We start from the raw sequence: 25,330 nt of genomic DNA, 5'->3' as shown, positions 1-25,330 counted from the left end.
TATACGTAAAGTAATGTCAGTATGGTATCATGTTAAGTGGCATTAGAAGATTGTCAGATAGACGGTACCTGCTCTTCTTGTGTAAATATCTGTGGAATAAATGAGGATTGTCCAAATATCTGGAAGAAAGAGTTGGAGAAGATTAAAGCATAAGGGATTGTGATTTCGCTGCTTTGCTTCAAAAGCATTCAACAGGACCACAGTGACAATGGTAACCATGGAACAATTTTAACCTGTGACATCCACATCCAGAAGAATGAGCTGCTCTTCTGATAACTGATCAAACACAATAAGACAAAACTTAAAAGGTTACATCCCTAGATAAAATTAACATTTCAATAAAATTAAAACTACATAAGACAATTAGCTTTCTCTCTAATTTCCACTAAGCTGTTAGGGAATGAAATCTAAATAAAAATGATATTATTTGAAAATAGTATTTTTGGAACACAACCAAAATATTTGACTCCACAATATTGGGGCAGAATTTTTCCTATACTATTAGAACTGAGTAATTAAAGTTATTCAACATTTTAATTGTCTCTTCTACCAAACTTTGATTAGGGTTATCAAGGCAGAAAACACACTGAATGCAGTGTAAAATAATATGGACTATAATATTAGTTATGATTAAAAACAGATTCTTCATGTCAAATAGTCTCTCTGCTCTCTTCTTAGTCTGGCTACTGTTAACATATGAATCAAATTCCTTTCCTTCTTTTTTTCTAACTATATCTGCACAGAGTTAACCATATGTATCTATGAAGAAAGCTGTAAACAGAAAAAAGAATCTAACTAGAATATATTGATTTCAAGTATGCATCTGAGTTGCATTGCACTGAAATTTTATATTGATTACAAACCTCAGATGGATTTGGCAGAAGTATTTATATGTTCAGAAGATGGGAATTTAAAGATCAAATAACAAAGAGTGCTGTCCTCCAATTATTAAAGTGATGGATTAGATAAACTGATCTTCTCCTTTCAGCTTTCCTTAAAATAGGTATTCAGGGACAGACCCTTCTACTATATATTTGAAAAGGCCCATCTGTACTTCAACAAGAAATAAATGCTAACAGCTTTATAGCATTTCCATCAACTCTACCATAAAGGCATCAGCCAATGTCAACCTTAACTATCTAAGTGAAGCGGTATTCATATAAAACCCTGTATGGTATCAACTAAGAGTGGAGTGGATAGATCCAGCAGTGGGTGGTTTTAGTTTACCTAAACCTATCTCATTATAGAATCACAAAAAAATGTAATGAGATCAGCATGTACTTCTCCTAATGGAAAGGGGAAACTTGCTGCCGCTGGCTTGCTGCCACTAGTGTGGCCTGGCTGGCTTGTCCCAGGCAGATTACTGTGGGACAACTCACTGCGGAAGAATGCCAGAGGTGAAGGAAATGGTCTCCCTTTCCTCCCTCCCTCTCTCCTTCCCCTGCCATGGAACAGCTCACCATGAGAGAATGCCAGAAGTGAGAGGAGCCACCATCTTCTCCTCCTTGTGGAAGAGTGGTCCATCCTGTGTGAGTTGTGCCACATTGAGTCAACCAGGGTGAATTGTCCCACATTGAGTTGGCTGGGGAGAGGTGATGGGGGTGAGGCAATGGTGGCAAATTGTCCTAGACCTTCTCCTAAAGAATTCAATATCATTTAGCAATGACTATTTACTTTCAAATTCTGGAAACTTTGAGGAAATGTTAACAGTAAAAACAGCCTACCAATTTCCTTTTCTGCTTTTTGGTACACTTAAAACTACTTTTAGCAGAGTACCTGTAATGTATTAAATGGAAAAAATGTTGCTGGATTTAAAAACATGTCAACTGTTGATTTTATTAGTGGGGCTTCCAATTAGTTCATACTTTTTAAATCCTTCCCCTCCCCACTCAATATCTATGTAATCTCATCCTCTCATAATTAACATCTCATAAGAGATAGTTTTGCTTGATCCAGAAGAACTTGCCAATTGTATAAATATGCCCCAGTTGACATTAAGCCTGATTACTTTGACAAGGTGTATATTCCAGAAATGAAAAAAAGGACAATTGCAGTTTGTAACTCACTTGTGTCACTGCAAATCCTGTATTTGAGATAAGTTTCAAAGAAAGATAAAATGTGGAAACTGGCAGATAAAAGATGGATGGAAAATGATGAGGGAGGAGTGCTTGTTTGAAGGCTTCTTCCCAGTTTTAACAACTTGGGAACAAGCATTGAACCCAAACATGATTTATGAAGATGAGAAAGATAACCTTGGTGAGCCATTCAGAAAAGTACTGGGGTCAATCCAAGATCTTTTTAGTGCTATGTTAATCAGATTGTGATAGAAAACTGCTATTCATCGTCTTTTCAGTAGAAAACCTGTTTTCTGATGCATGTGTGGAAATTAAAAAGGTTATCAAATGAAATTTTATTTATGCACATGGTGAACATTTTTTTCCAAATTACAAAATTTACCCCACATTTTGAAATAGCTTAAGAAAGCTTAATGTGGTTAATTTGAAGATCCTTATCACTTTTATAAAGATCATGTTTCATGACAACCTTAAAGTATTTTCTTTGGATATGTTTTTCATGATTTAGGGCAAGGGTCTTCAAATTTGACTAGTGGACTTCAACTCCCAGAATTCCTGAGCTAACATGATTGGAGGAGGAATTCTGGGAGTTGAAGTCCACAAGTCTTAAAGCTGCCAAGTTTGAAGACCCCTGATTTAGGGTATAGCTTGTATATATTAATTGGACCATTTTAAAAGAGACCTTCTATGGTTCTTCTTGTTGAATGAGGCCAGGGAATACACTAAATCTATTTCATTTGCATTAAAAATTTACATATATTTTGTCTGATTACATTTCAGACACATATATAATAGTCTTTCTCTTTTGCTTTCTGATTCTGAACATTATAATTTAGAGTACATTTTGATCTCAAGAACGAGATCTAAAGCTTCTAGGGACAGTCAAGAACCACAAATTGTCCACAATGTTCTAAAAGTAGAAGCAGAACACCTTTGTATAATTTAAAAACTTAACTTAGAGATTATCAGGAAGTTGACTCTAAGGTTCTGATTCTAAGTTTGCTGTAAAATACTTTGGAACACCATTGATGTTATTATATCAACAGCAATAAATTTATAACAAGCAACACAACATTATTATTTTTAAATATTTATATGGATGCCCATCTTTCAACCAACTCTGGTTGAAAATGCAGAACTAACTTTAGGCTTGAAAAGGCCCTAGAAATATATCCTAGTGTATCTTAGTTACAATGGTTATCCTTAGGACTCTTCAGACTCACCCTGAAATGACAGCACAAGGCAGCAACAGTATTCTAATTAGCACTAGATAGCAACCACTATTTTATTTTCGCCCAATGCTATCACATACCTAATGTTTCATTTACTCCATGGTAGGTTCCTAACTAAAGTCAGGCATACAATAAGCCCAAGAATAGTCTAGCCAGTAGTCAGTCTAAAGAAAAATATTTATTCTTAGGAGCTTGCCCAAATTTTATAGAAAAGCCTGAAACGATATGTAACTTAGGAAATATTTTGACAATGTTGTTTGGAGGAATAAGCCAGAGGCAAGGCTATCACTTGAATTCTAGGTCAGATCAACATAACTATTAATTTTAACAGAAGACAAACAAACTCATTCTTCACTGAATTTATCCAGGACATAGACAACATTTGCTACTCACTGGACAAAACTAATGTGACATTTTTTCAGGATTCCAAGAAACTTCCCAAAATATTTTGTAGAAAAAATAATTTGAGAAACTGACAAATGAAAAATTTTGACAAACATCACAAAAACAAAAATGTTTTCATAAGCCAAAATTGAATCTTACCAGGATATCTAATTTTGCTGTCCATCACCCATAATCTCTAGTACAGTTGTGACAATGTTGATCTCCCAATTCTACACTTGAATAACTACTCTTTAATGATGTCCTTCCTCAACATGTAATGAAGTATAAGGTCTTTATATTCAAAAGTTTGTTGCCTGATTACTAATCTTGTAAAACTTTTGAACCAACTGAGATATCTCAATGATGAGGTTCAGTTTCCAGGTTTTTCTTTTTCATAATCTCAATATTACAAACCTAACAACTGTGTCAAAATCTCACCCAGAGCTATCTCTATCTTTAGGCAAAATGATATGATTGCCTCAGATGGCAAATGCTGAGGGAGGCAGGCTCTATCTCCTTCACACTTCTTAGCTATTAAGTAAGTATATTTAAACACATGTTTAGAGTTCTTCAGAAGCACATTAAACCTATGGCTAACAGCAGCATGTCTTACAAGCCTCCCTCCTCTCTCTCCCCTATGATACAGCTCTTCAAGTCCCTATAAGCCGATGTTCAGGATGATCCTATTTTCAAACTGAAATAGTTTGCGTTGAGAAATAGTTTGAAGGTCTTCTGGAACCAGGAGAATAAGCTGCTTTGAAATATTCAGATTCTTTCACTACCTAAGTTAGAATGTGTGTCCAGGGACTATGACTTGTCTGTTTATGAGGGAAAACCCTATTTTAAAACTGGAAAAGCTCTGGAGGACTTGAGGCTATCTCAGGAACAGTTTGGGGAAGAAATGAAAGCAGCATCATGAAGATTGACACAAAAGAGAGACATAATAATGTTGTTGTTCCAAATGGGAAAATTCTGAAATAGGAGGTTTAGAAGTAGTGATCTCAAAGTTTATGTTTAACAATGTTGAGGATTTCAGGATCGTTGCAGCATCAGGGACAATCTAGTTTGCGACCAATATTTCAGAATATAACTGCCAGTAGCCAAAGTAATTTCTCCAGTGGTAAAGATTATATGTCATTGACCAATTCTCAGAGGATTAATGAAGTGCAATGGAGGAAGAGGCTGCTCTAGGTAGTAGCAAAGAGAGTTGTATGTATGTACCACCTAGATTTTTCCAGGCCAGATGCTTCAAGACATTATTGGTTGTTGGAGAGAAATTTCATTATGCTCATCAGTGAGAACACCAGAGTTTAAGAAAAGAGCTACAAAATATCATGTGGATGTCTGTCTGTTGGTCTCTATCCATCCATCATCTAATTTATATAATTTCCATCTTAGAAATAAGTGACGGGGCAGATGGCAGGCAGCACGTTCTTTGCTTCTGAAGGGTTATTACTTGGAAAATATATCAAAGTAATTGGAAATATGGAAATACAGTATGAAGATTCTGAAGAAGTATACAAGGAAATGAAGAATGTGAAAGGAGTAGAATCTAATTATTCCTTATCAAATTCTATTTCACATTTTTCCGTACCCTGTCATTCCAGCTTGTTTCATTGTGTTATTCTGCTCATGTTTATGGCTTCTCTGACTCTCAGCCTAATTGACCATCCACAGCATCTGGTTATTAGGCTGATTATGATCTTCCCTAGTTCTACATTCAACTTGATTACTGAACTGAAAACAGTAATCTTGATCTTTGCTATCTTTCCACTTAGTAGAACTGCCAGATATCTATAGTCTGAAGAAATTTAACTATCCATATCTGAATAGTATCACACAACATGCTACTGCATTAAAAGATAGCAAAAAATGTATAATCTTTCCTTTCTAATTGTACTACAAATTAAAAGTATCTGTAGGAAGAATAATCACTGCCATAACATAAAGCAGATGTGCTGTTTATACTGGGCATGGCTAGTCTAGTGAAGAGACGGATCAGGGAGACATGATAGCGGTATTCCAATAATTGAGGGGCTACCACAGAAAGGAAGGGTTCAAGTGATTTTCTGAAGCACCCGAAGGCCAGACAAGGAATAATGGATGGAAACTGAACAAGGAGAGATTCAACCTCGAAATACGGAGAAATTGACAGTGAGAGCAGTCAACCAGTGGAATGGCTTCAGAAGTCGTGGGAATTTCATCACTGGAAGCTTTCAAGAAGAGACTGGACAGCCATCTGTCAGAAATGGTGTAGGTCTCCTGCTTGGGTGGGAGGTTGGACTAGATGGCCTACAAGGACCCTTCCAACTCTGTTAATCTATTATACTCTTTCTGGCATTTATGAGCCACAATTTCATCAGAAGTCTCCTGGATGGTACCTTATTAGGAACAGGGAACTTTGCTGTCTGACTGCTATTGGTTTGATGGCTATAAAGTGGGTAGAAACAAACTTATGAAACTAAATAATTAATAGCTACTAGGTAAATTGAAGCTCCATTGAAATATTGGCTGTTTGGGCAATAATCAACAACAGAACCTGTCAATTCAATTTATTAGCCTTCTTGAAGCATAGGATAATCTCTAATCCAAGACCACACGCTAGATTATATGGAATATTGTTCTTATCTGGCAGGAGTCTTTTATCTTTCAAACAAAGACCTCATTTTCCCCTCTCATGTGCTTGTTTAGGTAGCAATTTTTCTTACAAATAGATAGTCTTCAACATAGGATCACAGTTGGGTTAAGTGATGTCATTATGTGAGTGACACCTGATTTTACAATCTGTTTTGCTACAGTTGGTAGGTGAATCACAATTGTTAAGTGAATTTGGCTTCTTCCTTTGTTTGTCAGAAGCCTCTTGGGAAGTTTGTAAATGGCAATCATGGGACCCTAGGATGCAGCAAATGTCATAAATATGTGCTAGTTGTCAAGTACGCACATTTTGATCACTTGACTGTAACAGTCATAAGTGAGAGGATTGGTCACAATTCACTTTTTTCAGCACTCTCATAAATCTGAATGGTCATTGTCTGTACAAACTTCCTTTGGTATCAAATAAGTTCAGGAGAAGCTCAAGATTTCCAAAAATGGAATAAACTTTAGGGAGAAAAATGTCTGAAAAAGTGAGGGGATAAGAAGACCAAACCCAAGAAAGATGGAGCATTCTCAGTGATTAGAAAATAATTTAGAATGAAAAGAAATAACTGAAAAAGGGCAATCTAGATGGAACTCTGAACTAGATTTCTCTATGTGACAATTCTGTGCTACAAATATATTCCTTATTTTATTATATGCAACACTTGATGGCTACAATTAATGCAATTATTGTAATCTTAAATGTTTATTAGGAAATTTTAGACAGTATGTCTAGTAATTAATATGTTACAGGGAAGTATTTTAAGAACATATTAAGAGCTGTGATGTGTTAGACTTGAAAATTCTACGTAGCCCAATATCTTTCTCTCCTCAGGTGCTTCTGTGAACTTCTAAGAAGAATCCAGCAATTTGGCCCATTTATAACATGGTTATATGAGAACCATATTATATGTGAATTGTGCATAGGCAGGTATGCCATGCAGGAAATAGATGAGCTGATTAAGTGTAGTGAAAATATCTGACTATAAAGATAAAATTTCATAAATGCACTTTAAATATATTTATTATTAGTTACATTCTCATCTATATACCCTATAGTAGTAATCTCTTGCAGCTATTTGTATAGTATTCATGTGTGAAGAGAAAGAGAAGAGTTTCAAATAAAAGTGTGATAGAAAATGAAAGTATTCTACTTCACATCTGGAAATGCAAAATTATCTTTAGGTTTTCCTTCTGAAATTTTGTAGAGTAGCCTTTAACAATTTAGAACTCTCCAGATGTGTAGAATTCACTGCCCATAATTCTCTATCCAACACATATCTAGAGACCACCAAAGCTGGAAAGTCTATTGTAAAGCAGCCTTTTTTTGGCTTTGAAAAAAAAAGCTTCTCTCTTGTCTCACTTCTTCCTTTGAAAATGGTTTTTGTTGTGTTTTGTGGATAGCTGTTGTTGACTCTCACCTGATTGATGCAACTGGACTCATCCAGGTTTTCTGAGATTTGATTGTATTCTTCCTCCCAGCTTGGAAATTTTGGTGGTAAAAGGATCTCAACAGAATCAAGGCGATCCAGGCTTCTGTGGAATGAGGATAAAGAGTTTGACATAAGAAGGATAGTATTATCAACAATCCTGGTTACAGTATTGTCAGAGACCATTGCCCATAGCACCAGGTTTGGAAAGTTCTTGAATAAGATGCAACCAATGTGCTTCTCTCATGAGTGTGGTAATTTCTTTCTCCTGCTCCTCCTTACTTCTATTATCAATGGGAGAAATTCATTTCTTTCCATACAAGTATAAACATTTTCTCATCGAAGTATGAACGGAAACTCAGCTATCTTTCAAAAAGCATATTTCAAGTATTTAAACAATATGCAAGTTATATACAAAGTTGTGTTGATCTCAAGCTTAGTTTTGGACCCTTTTTATGGCAGAAAACTTACCCCCGGAACCAACTAAGCCAGAACAAAGCATCCAGTGGCCACTGAGTGGCAGTCATGTTCTACATATAGGCTGCACATTTCTGAACAACTTGAGAATAAAACTGCAAGGGAGCATTTGCTTCCTCAAACACATTTGGATAAGTATGTTTCCAAGACTCCAGCAAACTCTGTTTAAAACCAATCTTCCTGAACTGCCAAAAAAAAAAAAGCATTTTGGAAATGGCCCTCATGGTTTGTATGAAGAAAGTTCTAGATTCAACATCTAAAATTGAATCTCCTTTAGGGCTCCTGCATAATAGGCAATATTTTAATTTATGTAAAGATGATATAATCAATTCATTTTCTCCATTGTAGTGTAGCTACCATTGTTTGATTAATCCCAGGCACTGCTTTCCCCCGTTTTCCAAGGAAAAATAAGTTAGGCAGCTGGAGGTTATTATCCATATATAGGTAACTACTGTATAGTTACAATCCGGAACCTCTGCATTTTTTCCTGGTTGTGGTGATTATGAATGACAATGAGAAACAGGAAGCCCGGAGTATAGCTAGTCAGTGCGTGATTAATAACTGGATTTAGGTTCTAGAAACTGCCACTCATATGAAACATTTTCCTAAGTTATGTGTGATTTTTAATTAAAATAACCACTGAGATTTTAAAGTTTTTAGTTACTGCTTTTGTTATACTTGAGCATACATATCTGGGAGAGGTTGTACAGAATGTGTTTTTTTTTTAAATATATTTGAGCATATCTATCTAAAAGAGGTTGGATATTCTCTTAGATACAAAATCAGACAAGTCTACCTGCTGCCTGCCTGCCTGCCTGCCTGTATACCTATTATGCTCTTGTTGGAACCGAGAACAAGAGAATAATAGGTCTAGGATATTCACATATTATAAAACAATTAGAAGTGAGAAGAAATATTTTGATCTATTTCAAATCATCCAGTGAGCTACTCAGATAAAAAAAATGACTGAGTATAGTTTATGATATGCAGAGCTTGGGATTCTCAAAAGCAAGCAGAAAGGGCAAAGGATAATTTTAAAATTAAGTCATAATGCATTAAGTCATAAGTGACACTTGCTTCTTTAGGGCTTATGTTCAAACAATATCCTTCACTTGAAATTTGCATCAAGCACTGTTCTTGATGATATTATGGACCTACCATATTGTTTTCTCCTCCAAAAATGCTTTGCATTACCCACTTGCATTACTATCAAATTCATAGTTTGACAGTGATGAATATTTGAATGACTGCAGTCCAGTTCTTTTTTATATCTTGATGATTTGCTTACAGATATGGCTAGTATCTTTAGAATCAGAGTGAACTGCTTTGTAGTATGCCAAAGTAGTAAACTAGAACACAGCCATTCAGCCCAAAAGTTATCATTACTTGATTGACCCTGGTCATGAAAATTGACACATATATGTCAATTTATGGTCTAAGCAAAGTTCAGAAGGGTTTTCTGACTAAGTTCAAGTACTAATCAGTACCTGTTTAACTTTTTTTCAAAACCTTCGAGGTTGGCTAGCAGCTCCTACCTGTTATGATCTGTAAAATTTTCTGGGTACATAAAAACCTTTCAACCATAAGCTAACCATGAGAGTGGGTTTATAAATCAAATTAAGACACTGAGCAAAAACTTGCTTAGCATGTTTTGTAAATGCAACTAGCAATAACAGTTAGCACTTAGACTTATATACTGCTTTACAATGCTTTACAGCCCTCTCTAAGCAGTTTTTACAGAGTCAACATATTGCCCCCAACAATCTGGGTTCTCATTTTACCCACCTCAAGGATGGAAGGCTGAGTCAACCTTGAGCCTGCTGAGATATGAACTGCCAAATTGCAGGCAGCAGAAGTAGCCTGCAGTACTGCACTTTAACAACTGTGCCACCGTGGCTCATAACCACTAAGGCTTTATGGGTTAAATCTGTTTTATAAACATCTAATAATTATGCTTAAAAGCTGTAATTATTTGAAACATACTTTCTCCCCCTTCTATTCATTTTTGTTTGGTTCTTGCAGACTACCTGAAAACTCACTGCAGTTTCCTTGGCAAAGTTTTTCACAAGTAGCTTGCCATTGCCTTTTTTCTAGGCACTTCCTCAAAGTGACTGGCCCCAGATCATCCAGCTAGCTAGCTTTGTACTTAAGGTAGGTGTCAACTCATAAAACATTTTGTATACATGTTTTATAGTTGTCAACAGAAAGAAGTTGGTGGTGGTGGGGAGTTTCAAAGAACAGGCAGCAGTGTAGAATTGAAAGTATTAATATTTTCTTCAGAGACTGATTAGATGACTGAAGCTTCTACCGTGCAAAAATCAAATTGGAGAGCATGATTGATGACTCTTGGCTATGGACATGTTTCGTTGGATGATACACCCAGAGGGGTGGGGCTGGGGAAAGCAGGATCAAGGGTGACAGTGAATTACATATCTCAGAGTTGGCTATGGAAAGATTGAAGGCCATGGTAGAGCAGTATCTGAAGTGCTACATGAATTATCAGCAGTCCACTTGGGCAAACCTCCTGCCTTTCATGAAGGTCGTGTACAATAATGCTGTTCACAGTAGCATGGGACTAACCCCTTCAAGGTAGTGAGTGGCATAGACTTTGTCCCAATGCCTGAGCATTGGGAGAATGTCCAAAAAGCACTGGCAAAAGTGGCACAGACCTATAAGAGACAGGCAGACAAACACCGAGCCCTGCAATGACCATTCCAGTTGGGGGAGAAGGTCTATCTCTCCACCAAATATCTGAGGTTAAGACTCCTTAGCAAGAAATTGGGGCCAAAGTTCATGGGACCATTCCCCATAGTAAAGATCATCAACCCAGTCACGGTGCAATTGAAGTTGCCCTGATTATTAGGGAAAATACACCCGGTATTCCATAGTAGCCTATTAAAACCTATGGTTGGATCAACCCTGAGGCCCCTACCTCATGAGCCCCTAGATCCTGTGGTCATAGGAGGTCAAACACATTATGAGGTGTAGTGAATCCTCGATTCGAGGTGGCACAGGAGACAACTCCAATCAAGTGGCATAATGAGGTAAAGAGGCATCATGGGTAAAGAGTAGGAATGTCCAAGCTGATCGCCTTGTAGCAAGGTTCCATGCAGAAAATCCAACCAAGCCTGGGGGGGGAGGGTTTGTGAGCATAAGCTTCCATATCTGCAATCAATTTGTTTTTTTGTGTGTTGTACAGGTCACCTTCAAGTGAGGGGAGCCAAATGTCAACTCATAAAACATTTTGTATACATGTTTTATAGTTGTCAACAGAAAGAAGGGGGGGAGTTTCAAAGAGCAGGCAGCAGTGTGGAATCAAAAGTACATTCCATTCATATTTTCTTCAGAGACTGATTAGATGACTGAAGTTTCTGCTGCACAAAAATCAAATTGGAGAGCATGGTTGATGACTCTTGGCTATGGATGTGTTTCATTGGATGATACACCCAGAGGGGTGGGGTGGAAGAAGCAGGATCAAGGGTGACAGTAAATTACCTATCTCAGAATTGGCTACGCCCAGGCTAATGCCGGAATGTTAACTTCTAATAAATCCTTTTTAGTTTTGGGAGTGTGGCTTGAGGCTCATGATTTAATTGGAGTAACTGCTTGAATCCTGATGCTAAGACCAGAACTTAAGGATTCCTGCTTTCTAGCCTGATTCTTAACCACTACACCAAACTGGCTTTCTAAACATTTATTACTGTAAGCTAAGTCAATGGGATCTGAATCAGGTTTATTCAAAAGTAATTCCCCCTGAGAAGTTCCATATTCAGGTGAAAAAAAACCTGCATTGTTTATTGTGTTGTATAGGAGTCTAAAATTGGTGTCTGGCTCTTCAGTAGCAAAATACATGTGTGAGGAATTATCTGCTATTTTTTATGAGCTGGTGCTCTTAAGTATATGTGCTTGCAAAGATTGCCTATTAAAGATGAAACTCCATACATATAGTAGAGCGTGAGGTCATAACATGGCTCTGCCACTGTGTATGTATGGCTCTGAATGATAATTTGATTTTTATGAATTGTCACATCGATTTGATAATCAATCTGACTTTCAGAAACTCAGTTTGGTGATGTTATTGAATTGGCCTTGAATCAAATCCCTCAATCACAGCTTTTTAAGACGCCCTTTGAAGTGTTCAGTTTAAAAACTGAACCAAATGTTTCCCCTGCATGGCCGGTAGATGGCACTAAATTATGTAGTACATTACTTCATTTTTTTCTGCAACAATCAAGACAGGTGAGTTACTTTATTGACTATGCACTGCAGCCATCAACAACTCTCCTAGAGCCCAGTCGATTGTATTTGATTTATACAAGCTGTGTTTTGAAACAAAATCCTTTCCCCCCACAGAGTACAAAAGCAGAACAATGATCAAAGATGGAAGCTAGGTATAGGATTTTTACTTTCTTATTTCTAAATCATTATTCTGTGGTTATACCTCAACTTTGAATACTTTTTCAACCATTATATGTATCGTGTGCTGGGAAAATTGGGATAAAAATATTGCCTCACTCCTTAACTTCATCTCCGTTTTATATACCTATGTATGTGCATACATGTAAACATATACAGTAAATTATGACCATCCCTGCTTCCTGAGCTGCCGTTGGCTTCTGTATGCAATTCATTATTACCTATAAAATCTTACATGTGGTAGGTCTGTCTGTTTCTGATTGTTTATGCCCACCTAGAGAGATTAAACTGAATGTACTGTATATGCTGTAGATCCCTTCATTCAAGCAATGCCATGCATCCGGAATTAGAATGTCCTTCTCTCTTGTGGCACCTGCCTTCTGCAACAACATCCACCAGAAATTCAAATGATTTTGACTCTACAGTTGCTCAGGAAGCTGTTAAAAATATTTTTTGTTGATTGGAATATTCGACTGTCTTACTTTTCTGGATGCATATGTTTGTTTGATCCCCTCCTCCCCCATGTATTGTAAGCCACTGAGAATCCTTTGGGAGTTATAGGCAGTCTTCAAATCTAGATAACAGATAACAAATAATCAGAATTGGAAGGGACCTTATAGGTCATCTAGTCCAACCTCTCGCCCAAGTGGGAGACCCTACACCATTTCTGACAAACAAATGAATCTAACAAACAAATGAATAGATAAATAAATCTGGATGATCAGCCATATTGGGAAATGACAGCCATAAAGAGGCCAAGTCCAGTTCCCTTCATACAGTAAATATTGTTCATGGAGTGATCATCTGCTCCTTTCTGTTGGTGGTTTCACAATTCATTTTTACCAGTTTTGACTGGTGTTCCTCTTTGTAACTTCATCAAAATTCTGAATAAAGGCCTTTCTCGCATTCTAATTTTTCATCAGTTTGAGTTTAACTCAAGCTTGCAAATGTCTACCTATAAGAAAGGATATGTGTCCCTCCTGCCATTACTATATACCCTGAATATCACCCCATTTGCACTGATAAAGCAGGACACTTGAGTAATTTGGAGGGATGGAGCTTAAGCTGTGAAAAATCAACTATCTCTTTCTGTAAACAATTATAGCCTGATCAGTTGAATGGCAAGGAAATGTGTGCTAGGCTCCTAAAAGTTTGGTGGGCAACAAAACAGGGAGTGCAGGTTGCCCCCCCCCACTCCAGAAAATAATAGCCATTCTTTCCAGAGGTCAGGATATCTAAACATGCCGATTCTTTTCTTCTGTGTCAGAAGTAACTCGCAGAGGTCTCCCACTTTTTTCTATCATTCACCAAGTTTTGCTTCCCTTATGTAAAACTTCCTAAAGTTGCTACAGTTTGACATGGAATCAATTAGGCCGAGAGAGATGGCAGGCTCCTTCAATTGGAAGCATTCTAGTGGTTGTCAGACATCTGTTGAGCAGGAATAGAGATAGTCCTTAACTTAACAACAGTTTGTTTAGTGACCGTTTAAAGTTACAATGGCTGAAAAAAAGTGACTTCTGACCTTTTTTTCACACTTAATGACCATTGCAGCATCCCAATGGCCATATGATCAAAATCCAGGCACTTGACAAGTGGTTCATATTTATGATAGTTGCAGTGTTCTGGGTTCATGCGATTATCTTTTGCGACCTTCTGACAAGCAAAGTCAATGGGGAAGCCAGATTCAGCTAGCAGCCATATGGCTAATTTAACAACTGCAATGATTCACTTAACAATGGTGGCAAGAAAGGTTGTAAAACTCATTTAACAAATGAGTAAGACCACTTAGCAACATAAATTTTGGACTCAGTTGTTGTAGAGGGCTACCTGTACCTCAATTTGGATCCCGGTAGCATCCCACCCCTGTCTAGACCCACTCTTTCTACGTGAAATTAGGCATATTTCCTCCCTTCTGAAATTCACTTGAGCCATAGTCACCACATCCAAAGATGTTGTGCTACTGAAACAGGAACTTCTGAAGTTAGAAGGATGTACCTTTGAGTGGTGCTCTGTTCACCCAGTGACTGTTGAGTGGCCTTGAGGTAACTTTGCCTCCGTGCTGCAGTTTTAGGAGATGGCTTGGGGCTGGTTTCTGAGTCCTCACTGTCATCATCACCCATGGCTTTGATATAACTCCCGCTTCTCATGCGCCGGCATGGAATTTCATTGTCTTTGTCCCTCGTCAGCATATTATTCCAGTCTCCCTGAGGCACCTGCAAAGAACAAAAAACAGAATATGGTAATCATCCACAAAGCAAATAAACGGGACAGGAACTATAACAGCTAGATTGCTAATGTATGGGGAGAGGCCCTCTGAAAGATGCTTTCATTTTTCAAAGGCCATTTGTTGGATGTACAGAAGAGGGCCGCTTTTTTATATTCCTCTGAAGCTAGAGAAATAATTTTCTCAGAAGGTAGATTTACTTGCCTCCAGCTGCCTTTTAGCAAGGGGTGAAGACCTTCCACTTTAGTCAGAGTATGTCAGCTTGTGCTAGAGTGTCTAGTGGTTTTAGTGGCTTTCATGATACTTTTCATCTTTGTGTTTTATTTTCATTATGCATTGACTGCCTTATGGCAGCAAGGTGAGATAGAGGTGAGAGGCAGAAAATCCTCCTCCACCTTCTCATCATCTAAAGATAAGAAGAACTACAAAATAGCAGGCTAGCAATTCATTAATTCAGCCTCACCAGAAGTAATGAGTTCCTGATGAAATAAAATCATACAGGAACAGACAATTTCATGTATAGCAAGCAATTTACAGACACTGTTAAACTATGCATGCCTGAAACATCTTTTTCTTAAATTCCGTAGTATTCAGCTAAAGACTTACAGGCTATGAATAAATGTTATTTTCAGAGCAGTGATTAAAAAATCATCTGAGGCCGTGGCTCACAGATCAAATCTGGCAGATGGACTTCTGATATGACATTACAAGGCTCTAAGAAAGTCCTCTTTCCTTCCTCTCAAGGTATTGCATCTTCAAAAGTTGAAGACTTGTTTTTCTTTTTTAATTTGAAAGGAAAAGCTGCTGTTACTCTTCATGTATATGTTTATGGGGAGTGGATGAGACGGAGAGAGGATGTTATATATGTAAGTAAATTTAATTCGTCCCAACTTGTTCCTCTTGGTTCTTAGGAGAAAAAGAAGCCAACTAATGAACCTTCTTCAAAACTGTCTTAGCCTACAAAGTTACCTGGCTCTACCATTATAAGTGCTAAACATCAAGGGTAGAATATTTAATATATTTATACCATAATAAATGATTTGGCTACTGAGGCAATGGTATAACCATATCACCAAGTATATAGTTAAAGAGATTGGTTTTCTTTTCCTTTTTTGAGTTAACAGATATACCATGCCACCCTTGCTTAGCATATTAATGGAACTACCTGTTGACCAGACTAAAGGTGATTATGAGAGAACAGTAAGAGCTAATATATTTAGGAGGCAGTTTTTTAAAAAAGATTCCATTCTTCTGAAGTTTCTAAAACTTCCACAATGTAATAAAGTCTTGGTGTTCCCAAACTTAAAATAACTATTAGCACTAGCAAGAGCACTTAGACTTATATACCACATTACAGTGCTTTACACCCATCTCTAAGCGGTTTACAGTTTTACGGTTTGCATCTTGCCCTCAACAATTTGAGTCCTCATTTTATCCACCTGGGAAGGATGGAAGGCTGAGTCAACCTTGAGCCTGGTGAGATTTGAACTGCCAAATTGCTGGCAGCTGGCAGTCAGCAGAAGTAGCTTGCAGTTTAACCACTGCACCATCATAGCTCATATTATCTCCATTAGCTATCAAAATTCAACATCACATATTTACTGCATGTTGTTAATACTTCCACAAAGTATTGCAAAGTCTTCACAAAGTATTAATGTTTATAAAAGTGTATGAGTTTTAATCCCAACTAGTTGTTTCTATAATACTTGCAGAAAACTGCCTAGTGGGTCCCTCCCACCCCCACAGTAGCATGCATTGCAGGTGGTGTATACCAGAAAAACAATTGCAAGGGAACTTGGTGGTAGCTAGTTGATTGCTTCCTCTGAGTGCCATAGGCAGCTGCACTTCAAGCTTGAGGAAGGTTGGAATCTCTCAGCAATTCAATCATCCTGTCCTAGCAAGTAGCCCAGATCTGTGGATCCTGACAGCAAGCTCATTCTGGAGCTATGAGATTTCATGGGCTACTGCCTGCAATTAATGTTTGTGGGAAGAACAAGAGTCAGGGAACAATGTAGAATGCATATCTGCATTTCTTTCTAAATTGGAGGGTCTTTTGGGGAGTCATTTTTAAAACAATCACATCAAATCCATTTTGTATTTCTAATCATGTTGGTAAGTTTCTGCTTCCAAACATTGACCCAATGTTTCAAATAAATAAATAAATTGAGGGAATCTTTTACTTCTTTTTAAAATGTTAAATCCTTTCCTTTGTTCATGAATGGAGATGCAACCTAGCTATCCATGGAGAATAGAAGGTTTTATATAATCTGAACAATGGTTGCACATTGTAAGGGGCCAATTCTCTCCAGTTATTGGTCAATATGTCACAGTTCAGCTCAATCAACTTTATATTTAGCACACCAATTAAAATTGCTTTCATAGTCAATAAAACCTGGCCTTTATCTGTGCACTCGGTTAGGTTAAGGCATCTCAGTATGTTACTACTGGTGGGAGACACACCAGAATCTTGTGGCTTTTGTGTTTTCAGACATGGGGCAAAGGGAAACAACCATGAAAACTAGGGAAAACCCAACACAAATCAAGCTTTATCTTCAGAGCATAACTATGCAACTAGTCTGATTTTAAAGTGTAAAACTCATCGCTGAAAATACTGGCCTAAATATATATTTTTCCTGCCTCTTCATCACTTTTTTTTAAATTGACCCTGAAAAAGTATTTGAAAAATGGCAATCTTTTAGGATAATTTAATTCTAATGTGGTAATTACTTAGCTGTGGACTTTTGATTTCAGATATTTCTCTTTAAAAGAGCAAACCGAATGAGAGAAGCTCCCTGCTATAAATACATGTATATATTTCTTAAAATAGCAACTCAGTGTGCAGTGTGCTCTTTCAAACTATAGAGTACAAGAAAATCACATCCCTATTCCAAAGAACATATCTAAAATTTGATACAAAAGGAAAAAAAAATGTTGAAGGAAGGAGTATGTGGTAGTTCTGGCTAGATTAAGATACCAACAAAATAAATATGAATGGAAAACATTCCTTCTGGCTGCAATCCTATGAACTCTTAACTAAATGTTTGCCCCACTCATCTATTTCCAAGCAAACATTTCAACAATTGTGACACATGAGTCCCAAGCACTTTCCCCCTTTCATTTAAGACTATATAAAACATTGAACACTGCCACTTAGCAAAAAAATTTAGTCCTTGTACCTTCTGCAACATGTTTGCATTGTGACATAGAGTCCCTCTGTGGATTTCTCTGTTGCCTTGTCATTGCCAACAATAGTGTTCATCTCCATTTCAAGGCCATTGAGCCAACGCTGTCCAAAGACATGTCATGTGGCCAGGATGATGCCACGGAATGCTGTTACCTTCCCACTGAAGTGGTATCTATTTATCTACTTACATTTGCATACTTTTGAGCTGCTAGGGTGGCAGGAGCTGGGACTAGGATAGGAGCTTGTTCTGACACATGGTGCTTGGGTCTCAAACCTAGGCTGACAAACCCAGTTTTTTCATTGTGACATGAGTGTACTTAGTATGCTTGCTACCCCACAGCTTTAAACTGCTTGAGTGGTGTGCATAAAATGGCTAAAAATTAAGAAATATCTTTTTCAAATATAACCTCTTCTTCTACTTTGCCCACTGTAATGGTCTGGTGTTCTTCCTAGACCAGTGGTGGCTCCTATGCCGAAAATTGTGTGTGTGCTCGCACACTCACATGCCAACACCCAGAAGGCAATACACACGGGGCCCCCACACCCCCGAACGCCATGCATCTCTGCGAATGTGCACCGGATCCCCACCACCACACACCTCTGTGCATACACCGCATCTCCTATGCCCCCTGCCCCCCCGTGCATGCATGCCAGATAGCCAACCATCAGCTGTCAGGCAGGGGGCGCACATGCATGCACAGTGGGACTCTTCCAGGCAACCTTTCGCATGCTGGCAGAAGTGGCTCTGCGTGCCACTTCCAGCACGTGTGCCATAGGTTTGCCATCACGGATCTAGATCATGGTTCCTAGGAGAAAGACATCAACTGGAAACTTGAAAATATTTCTATGTGTTTGAAAAAAGGACAACATGGATGAAAAAGGCATGAGACCAACTTGGATGTATAAAAAAAAATATCTAATGGAAATTAGATCAATTTTATGGAGATGTAAGTTAGCAAATGATTCAGCTCATTGAAGACTTCAGTGTAGGTGGCAAAGAGAGGCCAGCAGCATGTCCCAAGGGTACTATTTTAGCAACCATTCTTGTTTTAAACTGATGGTGAAATGAATCTCCTTTCTTGGGACCCAGTTTGTAGAGCACTGACCATGAAATTAATTTCTGCCAAATGAGATTCTGCATTTCTAAACAATACATGTGTATAGATAGCTTACTGCAGAAGTTCCAGTCTTTTTAAGGTGGACCATTTGAAGGGCTTTTGTGGGCAAACAAACTGGCTATTCAGACTAACACTTGAAACCCCCCCCTTTTTTTTTCTTATTTAATTCTCTGGAAGATGGCCACCTTTCTAAAAATTTTCATTTTTCAAGAATGTCTTTGAGCACCCATATATTTGGTGATGTAGGATGGTACTTAGTTTGGTTCCATGGCACTTTCCCACTTTGCTTAAAAATGAAGAAGGGAGGGGGGCAAAGGGAGAGGAAAAATAAACCAAACTTTGAAAATGAAATTGGGCAAGAACCTTGGCGGATGGTGGAAGTAATGGGAGAGGTTTGCAGGCGATTTGTGCTTGCAGGCATTCTACATCCTACAACTTCAAAAAATATTGTACTCAAGTACTAATCTGCTTGCCATAGATGAGAAAGAAAATGCATTCCATGGAAGTTAGGACATTTTTCAGCACCCAGGACAGAGATCGAAACAAGGTTGAAACAGGTCGCACTCTAGAATTTAAGGTTGCTTCTCTCCTTGTTTTTTACAAGTAGATTTTGGCCTTCATCCAGAGTGGATTCTAACAGTGTCGATAATTTAAGTTTTCTGGAAAAATCATCCTATTTTTCCCTTCTACAAATGACCATTATTTATAAAGACCTTTTTCCAACCCTGATGTATTGGAATGCAACTCTCCAAATCCCCACTCTGCAGCACACAGAACTGTTATTCAAGTTTATGAGAAACAATATCCATTTCCATTTATCTAAATTTAAGCCATTCAGTTTTATATGAACTAACTTTCTTGCAGAGATCTAGTTCCCTCCTATGCCATCTGCAGGGTATGCCAAATAAAGTGGTGGTGTAATCGAAGACCCACTTGTTTTTTTATCTGTGTCAAAATGTGCACCTGCATTCCACTTTAATTTTGTGACTGTGTTATGTGAGAAAGACAACTGACAGATGTTTTGAACCACATAAGCCAAGCAACTTTCAACGGAGTACTTTCTTTATTGTCTTAACAGCTCTGTTTGTTTGCTTTTAATATGTGCCCAGCTGACTAATCATCTCTGTGAAGATTTAGCTTTATTAGGTGTACCTGAAGGTTATGCTTCCCTTGCATTTACTGTATTATTTACCTATTAGTTCCTTCTGAGGATCCTAAGGAAGTTCGAGAGGAGAGTTTTTAGGGCAGAGGGAGGTCTGCCTTCTACACAGATGGAACCTCCACTGCCACAAATGTGTCAAAAGCATTATGTGATATTCTAAAGAAAGGCAAAGGCAAAGGCAAATGAGTAGAAAATCCATTGCATTGTAATGGCACTCACACAAGAGAGATTTAATTAACAGAGGGAGATTAAGGACAAGCAACTGTCTGCATTATGCAACCCACCCTGATTCTAAAGGCTTAAATACTTATTTATCTATGTACAGTTATGCATCTATAGACCTGGAAAAGGAAAGAAAGAAAGACAGCGCTCTCTCTCTCTCTCTCTCTCTTTCTCCCCCCCGCCCCCCCAAGCAATAAGTACTTCTACTCACATACTTGGAGAATAACTTCTCAAAAGCATATAGACAAACAGTACCCTTGCCAAACCATTCCAAGCAAATGTATGATTAGAGCACCGTTCCCTACTCTGGTATTATCTGTATTCACTGGATTGCATTTCCTGTCAGTTGCCACTAACTACATTTTAGTTGCCATTATAAAGTTATAATGAAGTACAACATGTTTGTAGGATACCAGACCTGAATTAATGCCTTAAGCCCAAGATAGATATGAGGAGCCTCTATGCAGGCAAGATATTTGCTCATGCCCTGCAGCTCTTCCAAGTGCCATTTTGCTCTATCAAAGCTTTGGTTAAAAACTTCCTCAAAGTAAAGTTGTGCTATGAAGTGGAGCAATCAGTTGAAGCAGATTGACTGTCCTTTATTTTTTTTGTCAATCATGAGAAGGAGCACATTTTAATGGTAATCATACAGATCTGCCTAATGTTTACACTTCAAATTTTAAATGGATGTAATGGGTGTTTTTCTTTGTAGGCCTTTTTAAAATCAATAGTTCTGAGAGAACAGACGGATTCCTAGAAGAATATTAGAGAGTATTTATTTATATTGAGCAATGAAAGCTACTCAGTTTCAGTAGTTTTCCTCATTGCTTTTAAGGTAATTTTTATATATATTTAAGATTACCTTAAATATATAATCTTATATATTTAAGATTACCTTAAAATAATATATTATTTATATATTTAAGGTAATCTTAAATATATATCAATGTGAATAAAATAAAGTTGTAGATACAAATAATAGACTGGATTGCATAACATAACTTCAGTTTTAATAATAACCAAAGGATGATTATTAGTGAAGAAAGGTTCTAAATTTGGATAACTTGGATTTCACTCATACATTTCCAAAAAACTTGAGTTTCAGTGGTCTTCATACACCATTGAGTTCTCAGAAAATTATACTTGCATGAAATGTGCTATCCTACTTGCTGATGGCTCTCCTACTTCTGTTTCACCTGAATTCCCTCTTAAGGGAACTGCTGACAGAACCTATCAGATTTTATGTACCTTGAGCTGCTCTTAGTGTTGCCATAAGGAGAGAAATTCTACTTTAACCCTGATATAGTGAAAGATAAGGTAAAACTGTCTTACTTGTGAGAATGAGATAAAAGCAATGTCATATGGCCACAGAAGAAAAAAAACAAAATCTTGCCAGAGCATATGTATGCCATAGTTAGGGAGGCACCATGCAAATGGATAAGAGCCACTAGTTTTGATGTTTTTCCTTAAGCATTGCTAATCTTCAGGTATGTCAGAGCACAATATGCAACTATTTTTCAAAAGAGGCTCAGAATCAGGATGAAAGAAAACCAGTTCTCGCTAAAGGGAAGGCTGAGTAGCTAAGAGCAATGTCAACCCAGCCATATGATTCTATAGATTCTATAGATTCTTCCCACAGGTTCTATTTCATTGCCCCTGACCAGCTGTCTGCTTGTAACAAATTATTGCAGAATTCTGAAATACATTTTACCAACTCCTGAAGCTTTTTTTTTTTTTACATTCTAAAAAGGTAATCTCATTCAATCTAATGAAAAGAAATGGGAATTTGATGAAATGGGTAGGATTTGTCTTGCACTTGCTTTACTTGCAGAGTGATCAAGGGACAGGTTTGAGGGTCTTATCTTTAATTGTACGATTATCTCTTGAAGTCTCTTTAGTTTCCCTTGAGGCAATCTATCTACAAGGGAATTTTTTTGGAGGGAACTTCTATACTGCTTTATTAGATGAGGAAACAGCAGCCATTAGGGAGGCTGAAAAGTGATGGAGAGATATATAACAGATGACAAACAGCAACAATCTCTATCTCTTTGCAACTTAAGTAAGGTCACAAATACCAACCAACACATTCTAAAACATCACAAGAATAAGATCGAGATATAAACTTTTGGGAAATTGGAGGGAAGATTTTGATACAGCATTAAATATCTCCCAAACTTAAAAATATATTTATTGTACTTACTAAGCTTTCATCAGCCTCTGCTGATATTGTCAGAGTATTAAGCTACCATTACAGAGATCTCTGCCTTTATATATCATTAATCAATTTAGTCCTTGCACATGTGATAGGCCCTCCCAACCACCTTCCAATTATAATTAGCTCTGTTGTTTTTGCTTCTGTCATGTTGGTCAAAGGAGGCTTATCTCTTATTGTTTTTTCCTCCCTTGCCAGACCCAGCCTGGAATGCTTATCTCTAGGAGGTGATGTTAAACTGCCAGCTATTTATTTGTTTCGTCCCGTCCTCTGGTGGGACCCACCCCCCTCCTTCCTTATTCCGTTTTTTTTTCCTTATTGTCCCTCCCCCCCCCCCCCTTTGTCTTCCCCCCCCCCCCCCCCCCCCTCTTTTTTCCCTCCCCCCCCCCCGGTCCCCCCCCCCCCCCCCCCCCCCCCCCCCATTTTTCCCCCCCCCCCCCCCCCTTTCCCCCCCCCCCCCTTAAAATACTTAATAGACTGATAGTCAAGTGAGAGAACAGAAAAAGTCAATATAGAAATAGCAGATAAAGGTGCAATAAAATTAAAAAATATAGAAAGAAACAAAATACACTCACAAAAAAAGATTTTTGACTTTCCAGAGCTTCTGTTGTATTATGAAATCATTGTTGCCTTTAATGTTTAAGCAAAGTCTGTTACCTGTAATTTCTTTATCAATGTGACAGTGCAAATTAAAGCATATTCTGTATGCTGTGTTATGCAAGGATCCCCTCAGAGAACTAAATATTACCAGTTGTAGCCAGGCGTGAGATTCAAGTTTTTAACAACTGGTTCTGTGGGCATGGCTTAGTTGGTGGGTGTGGCTTGGTGGTCATTGACTGGGTGAACATGGCTTGGTGGTCATGTTATTGGCTGGGCGTGGCCAACTCAATAACACTCACATCGAGGCACACATCTCCTCGCCTGGCCTCTCATGACTGTGGGGATGCTGCAACAGTTGTAAGTGTGAAAAATGGTCATAAGTCACTTTTTTCAGTGCCTTTGTAACTTTGAATGGTCACTCCACACAAGCAAAGTACCAGCAAAAGAAGGAAAAAAAACTCCAGAGAAATTTCTGAGATAGGAAATCTAGTCCTGCCAAGAATGTAATAAGGGTTAATGTAGAAGCAGTTTCTGCAAGCAATACCAGAATGTTTCCTTCCTGCCTTCCTTACAGGATTAGGCCAGTAATTTCTTCTAACAACCAGTTCTCCAAACTTAGAATGTTAACAACCAGTTCTAGTGAATAGGTGTGAACTGGTAGAATCCCACCCCTGGTTGTAGCTATTTGGCATGGATTGCAGAAGGAAATAGACACCTAGTTTTCATAGAGGCATTTGCCTGCATTACAGCCTGACCAAAAATGCCATTCAAATACAATTTGGTTTCCTCATACATACTTTTCTATAAGATTTCTAGAAGACTGTAGAACTTGTATTAAACATATCTTTAGCATTTTTTTTAAAAAAATGGTGGACTATAGGAAAAAAACGATTTAAACTGAGAAAAAGATATGTTGCTGATTCTGCCTCAAATGTGTGAATTAAACATTTTCTGTTTTTCTGCTGATAAGAGGTTGTGCAGAGTTATGCTTTCTATTTATTTCATTACTTTGGAAGGGAGGTGATGCAATTTTGTCTACTCCATGGAAAACTTCCAGATGGCTATTCCCTTGCATTCTCTTTGTATCCATTTTAGGTGACTCATTGGGAACAGGGTGAAATTGACTATTTCTGTCAGTTTCCCCTTTCAATCCAAATGATAGAAAAACTCGGTAAATCTGACTATTGGTAGTCTTAGAAGACTAACAGGTTTGTATCCCAAAATAGTCCAAATAACACATAGGGAGGGAGGGACTTGTTACTTCATACTTGGCCCAATTTAATTTAATTGGGGATATACTAATATACTCTAATTTTAATGTTGAAAGATAGATTCTACTGCAGCTCGATCCCTTCCAGATCTACTATTGTCAGCAGTTTTTATGCTAGATAGGAATTGTACATATTTGAATAAGGCTGGGAAAGTCTTCCTGATTCATGCAGTCCTGATCTTACTTTACTGCCTGTTACACATAACAAATTCTTGCTTTCTTCTTTTGTAACTCAATTATCTTGAAAGAAACAGCCATGGGGGAGGCACCCACTCATTTCCCAAGTTGTCAAGAAATCAGTCAGGCAAGAGAGGTTACCAACCCCAGCTCTGCTGATTTTGCTAGCAGGCCCTCTTTCTTCCAATGGTACCTATAAAGACAGGCTCCAGATGAGATAAAACAGTATGTGGATAACATCTCATTTCTGTTTAATCTCAGCCTTAGAGAGTTCATAAATAAAACAAGTGCTGGCAGAGAGATCTCATTGGCTGCATAAACTCACAGCTTTTGTTGGCCTTGTCAGTACTTCCTTGTCCCCAGAGGATGACAAGAAATGGTGACTTGCTAATCAAGCTATACGTCTACTTCAGTCTAGCCTCAGAGAGAAAACACAGTGCTCATTCCCTGTGATACTTGCATGAATTATTTTATTCTTATTTGGCAGAGTAATAGCATTTGAAGCCTCTG

General features: G+C 37.9%; 1 protein-coding gene across 2 annotated transcripts in view; it reads right to left on the bottom strand.

Moving 5' to 3' along the window:
• DLGAP4 (DLG associated protein 4) overlaps nucleotides 1–25,330 on the bottom strand; it is a 406,338-nt gene that overhangs the window by 78,167 nt on the left and 302,841 nt on the right. The window contains exons 4-6 of one of the 2 annotated variants that reach the window (XM_026697619.2): nucleotides 14,647–14,864; nucleotides 7,750–7,864; nucleotides 69–119 (exon numbers count right to left, since the gene is read on the bottom strand). In XM_026697619.2, the coding sequence (XP_026553404.1) occupies nucleotides 69–119; nucleotides 7,750–7,864; nucleotides 14,647–14,864 (384 nt within the window). The remainder of the gene's footprint in view (nucleotides 1–68; nucleotides 120–7,749; nucleotides 7,865–14,646; nucleotides 14,865–25,330) is intronic. The other variant, XM_087929114.1, reaches the window with a different exon arrangement.

The sequence above is a fragment of the Pseudonaja textilis genome, chromosome 3, assembly GCF_049901715.1.
Source record: "Pseudonaja textilis isolate UNSWEBS1 chromosome 3, rPseTex1.2, whole genome shotgun sequence".
NCBI classification, from domain to species: Eukaryota; Metazoa; Chordata; class Lepidosauria; order Squamata; family Elapidae; genus Pseudonaja; species Pseudonaja textilis.
This window is presented reverse-complemented; position numbering and strand designations above follow the sequence as displayed.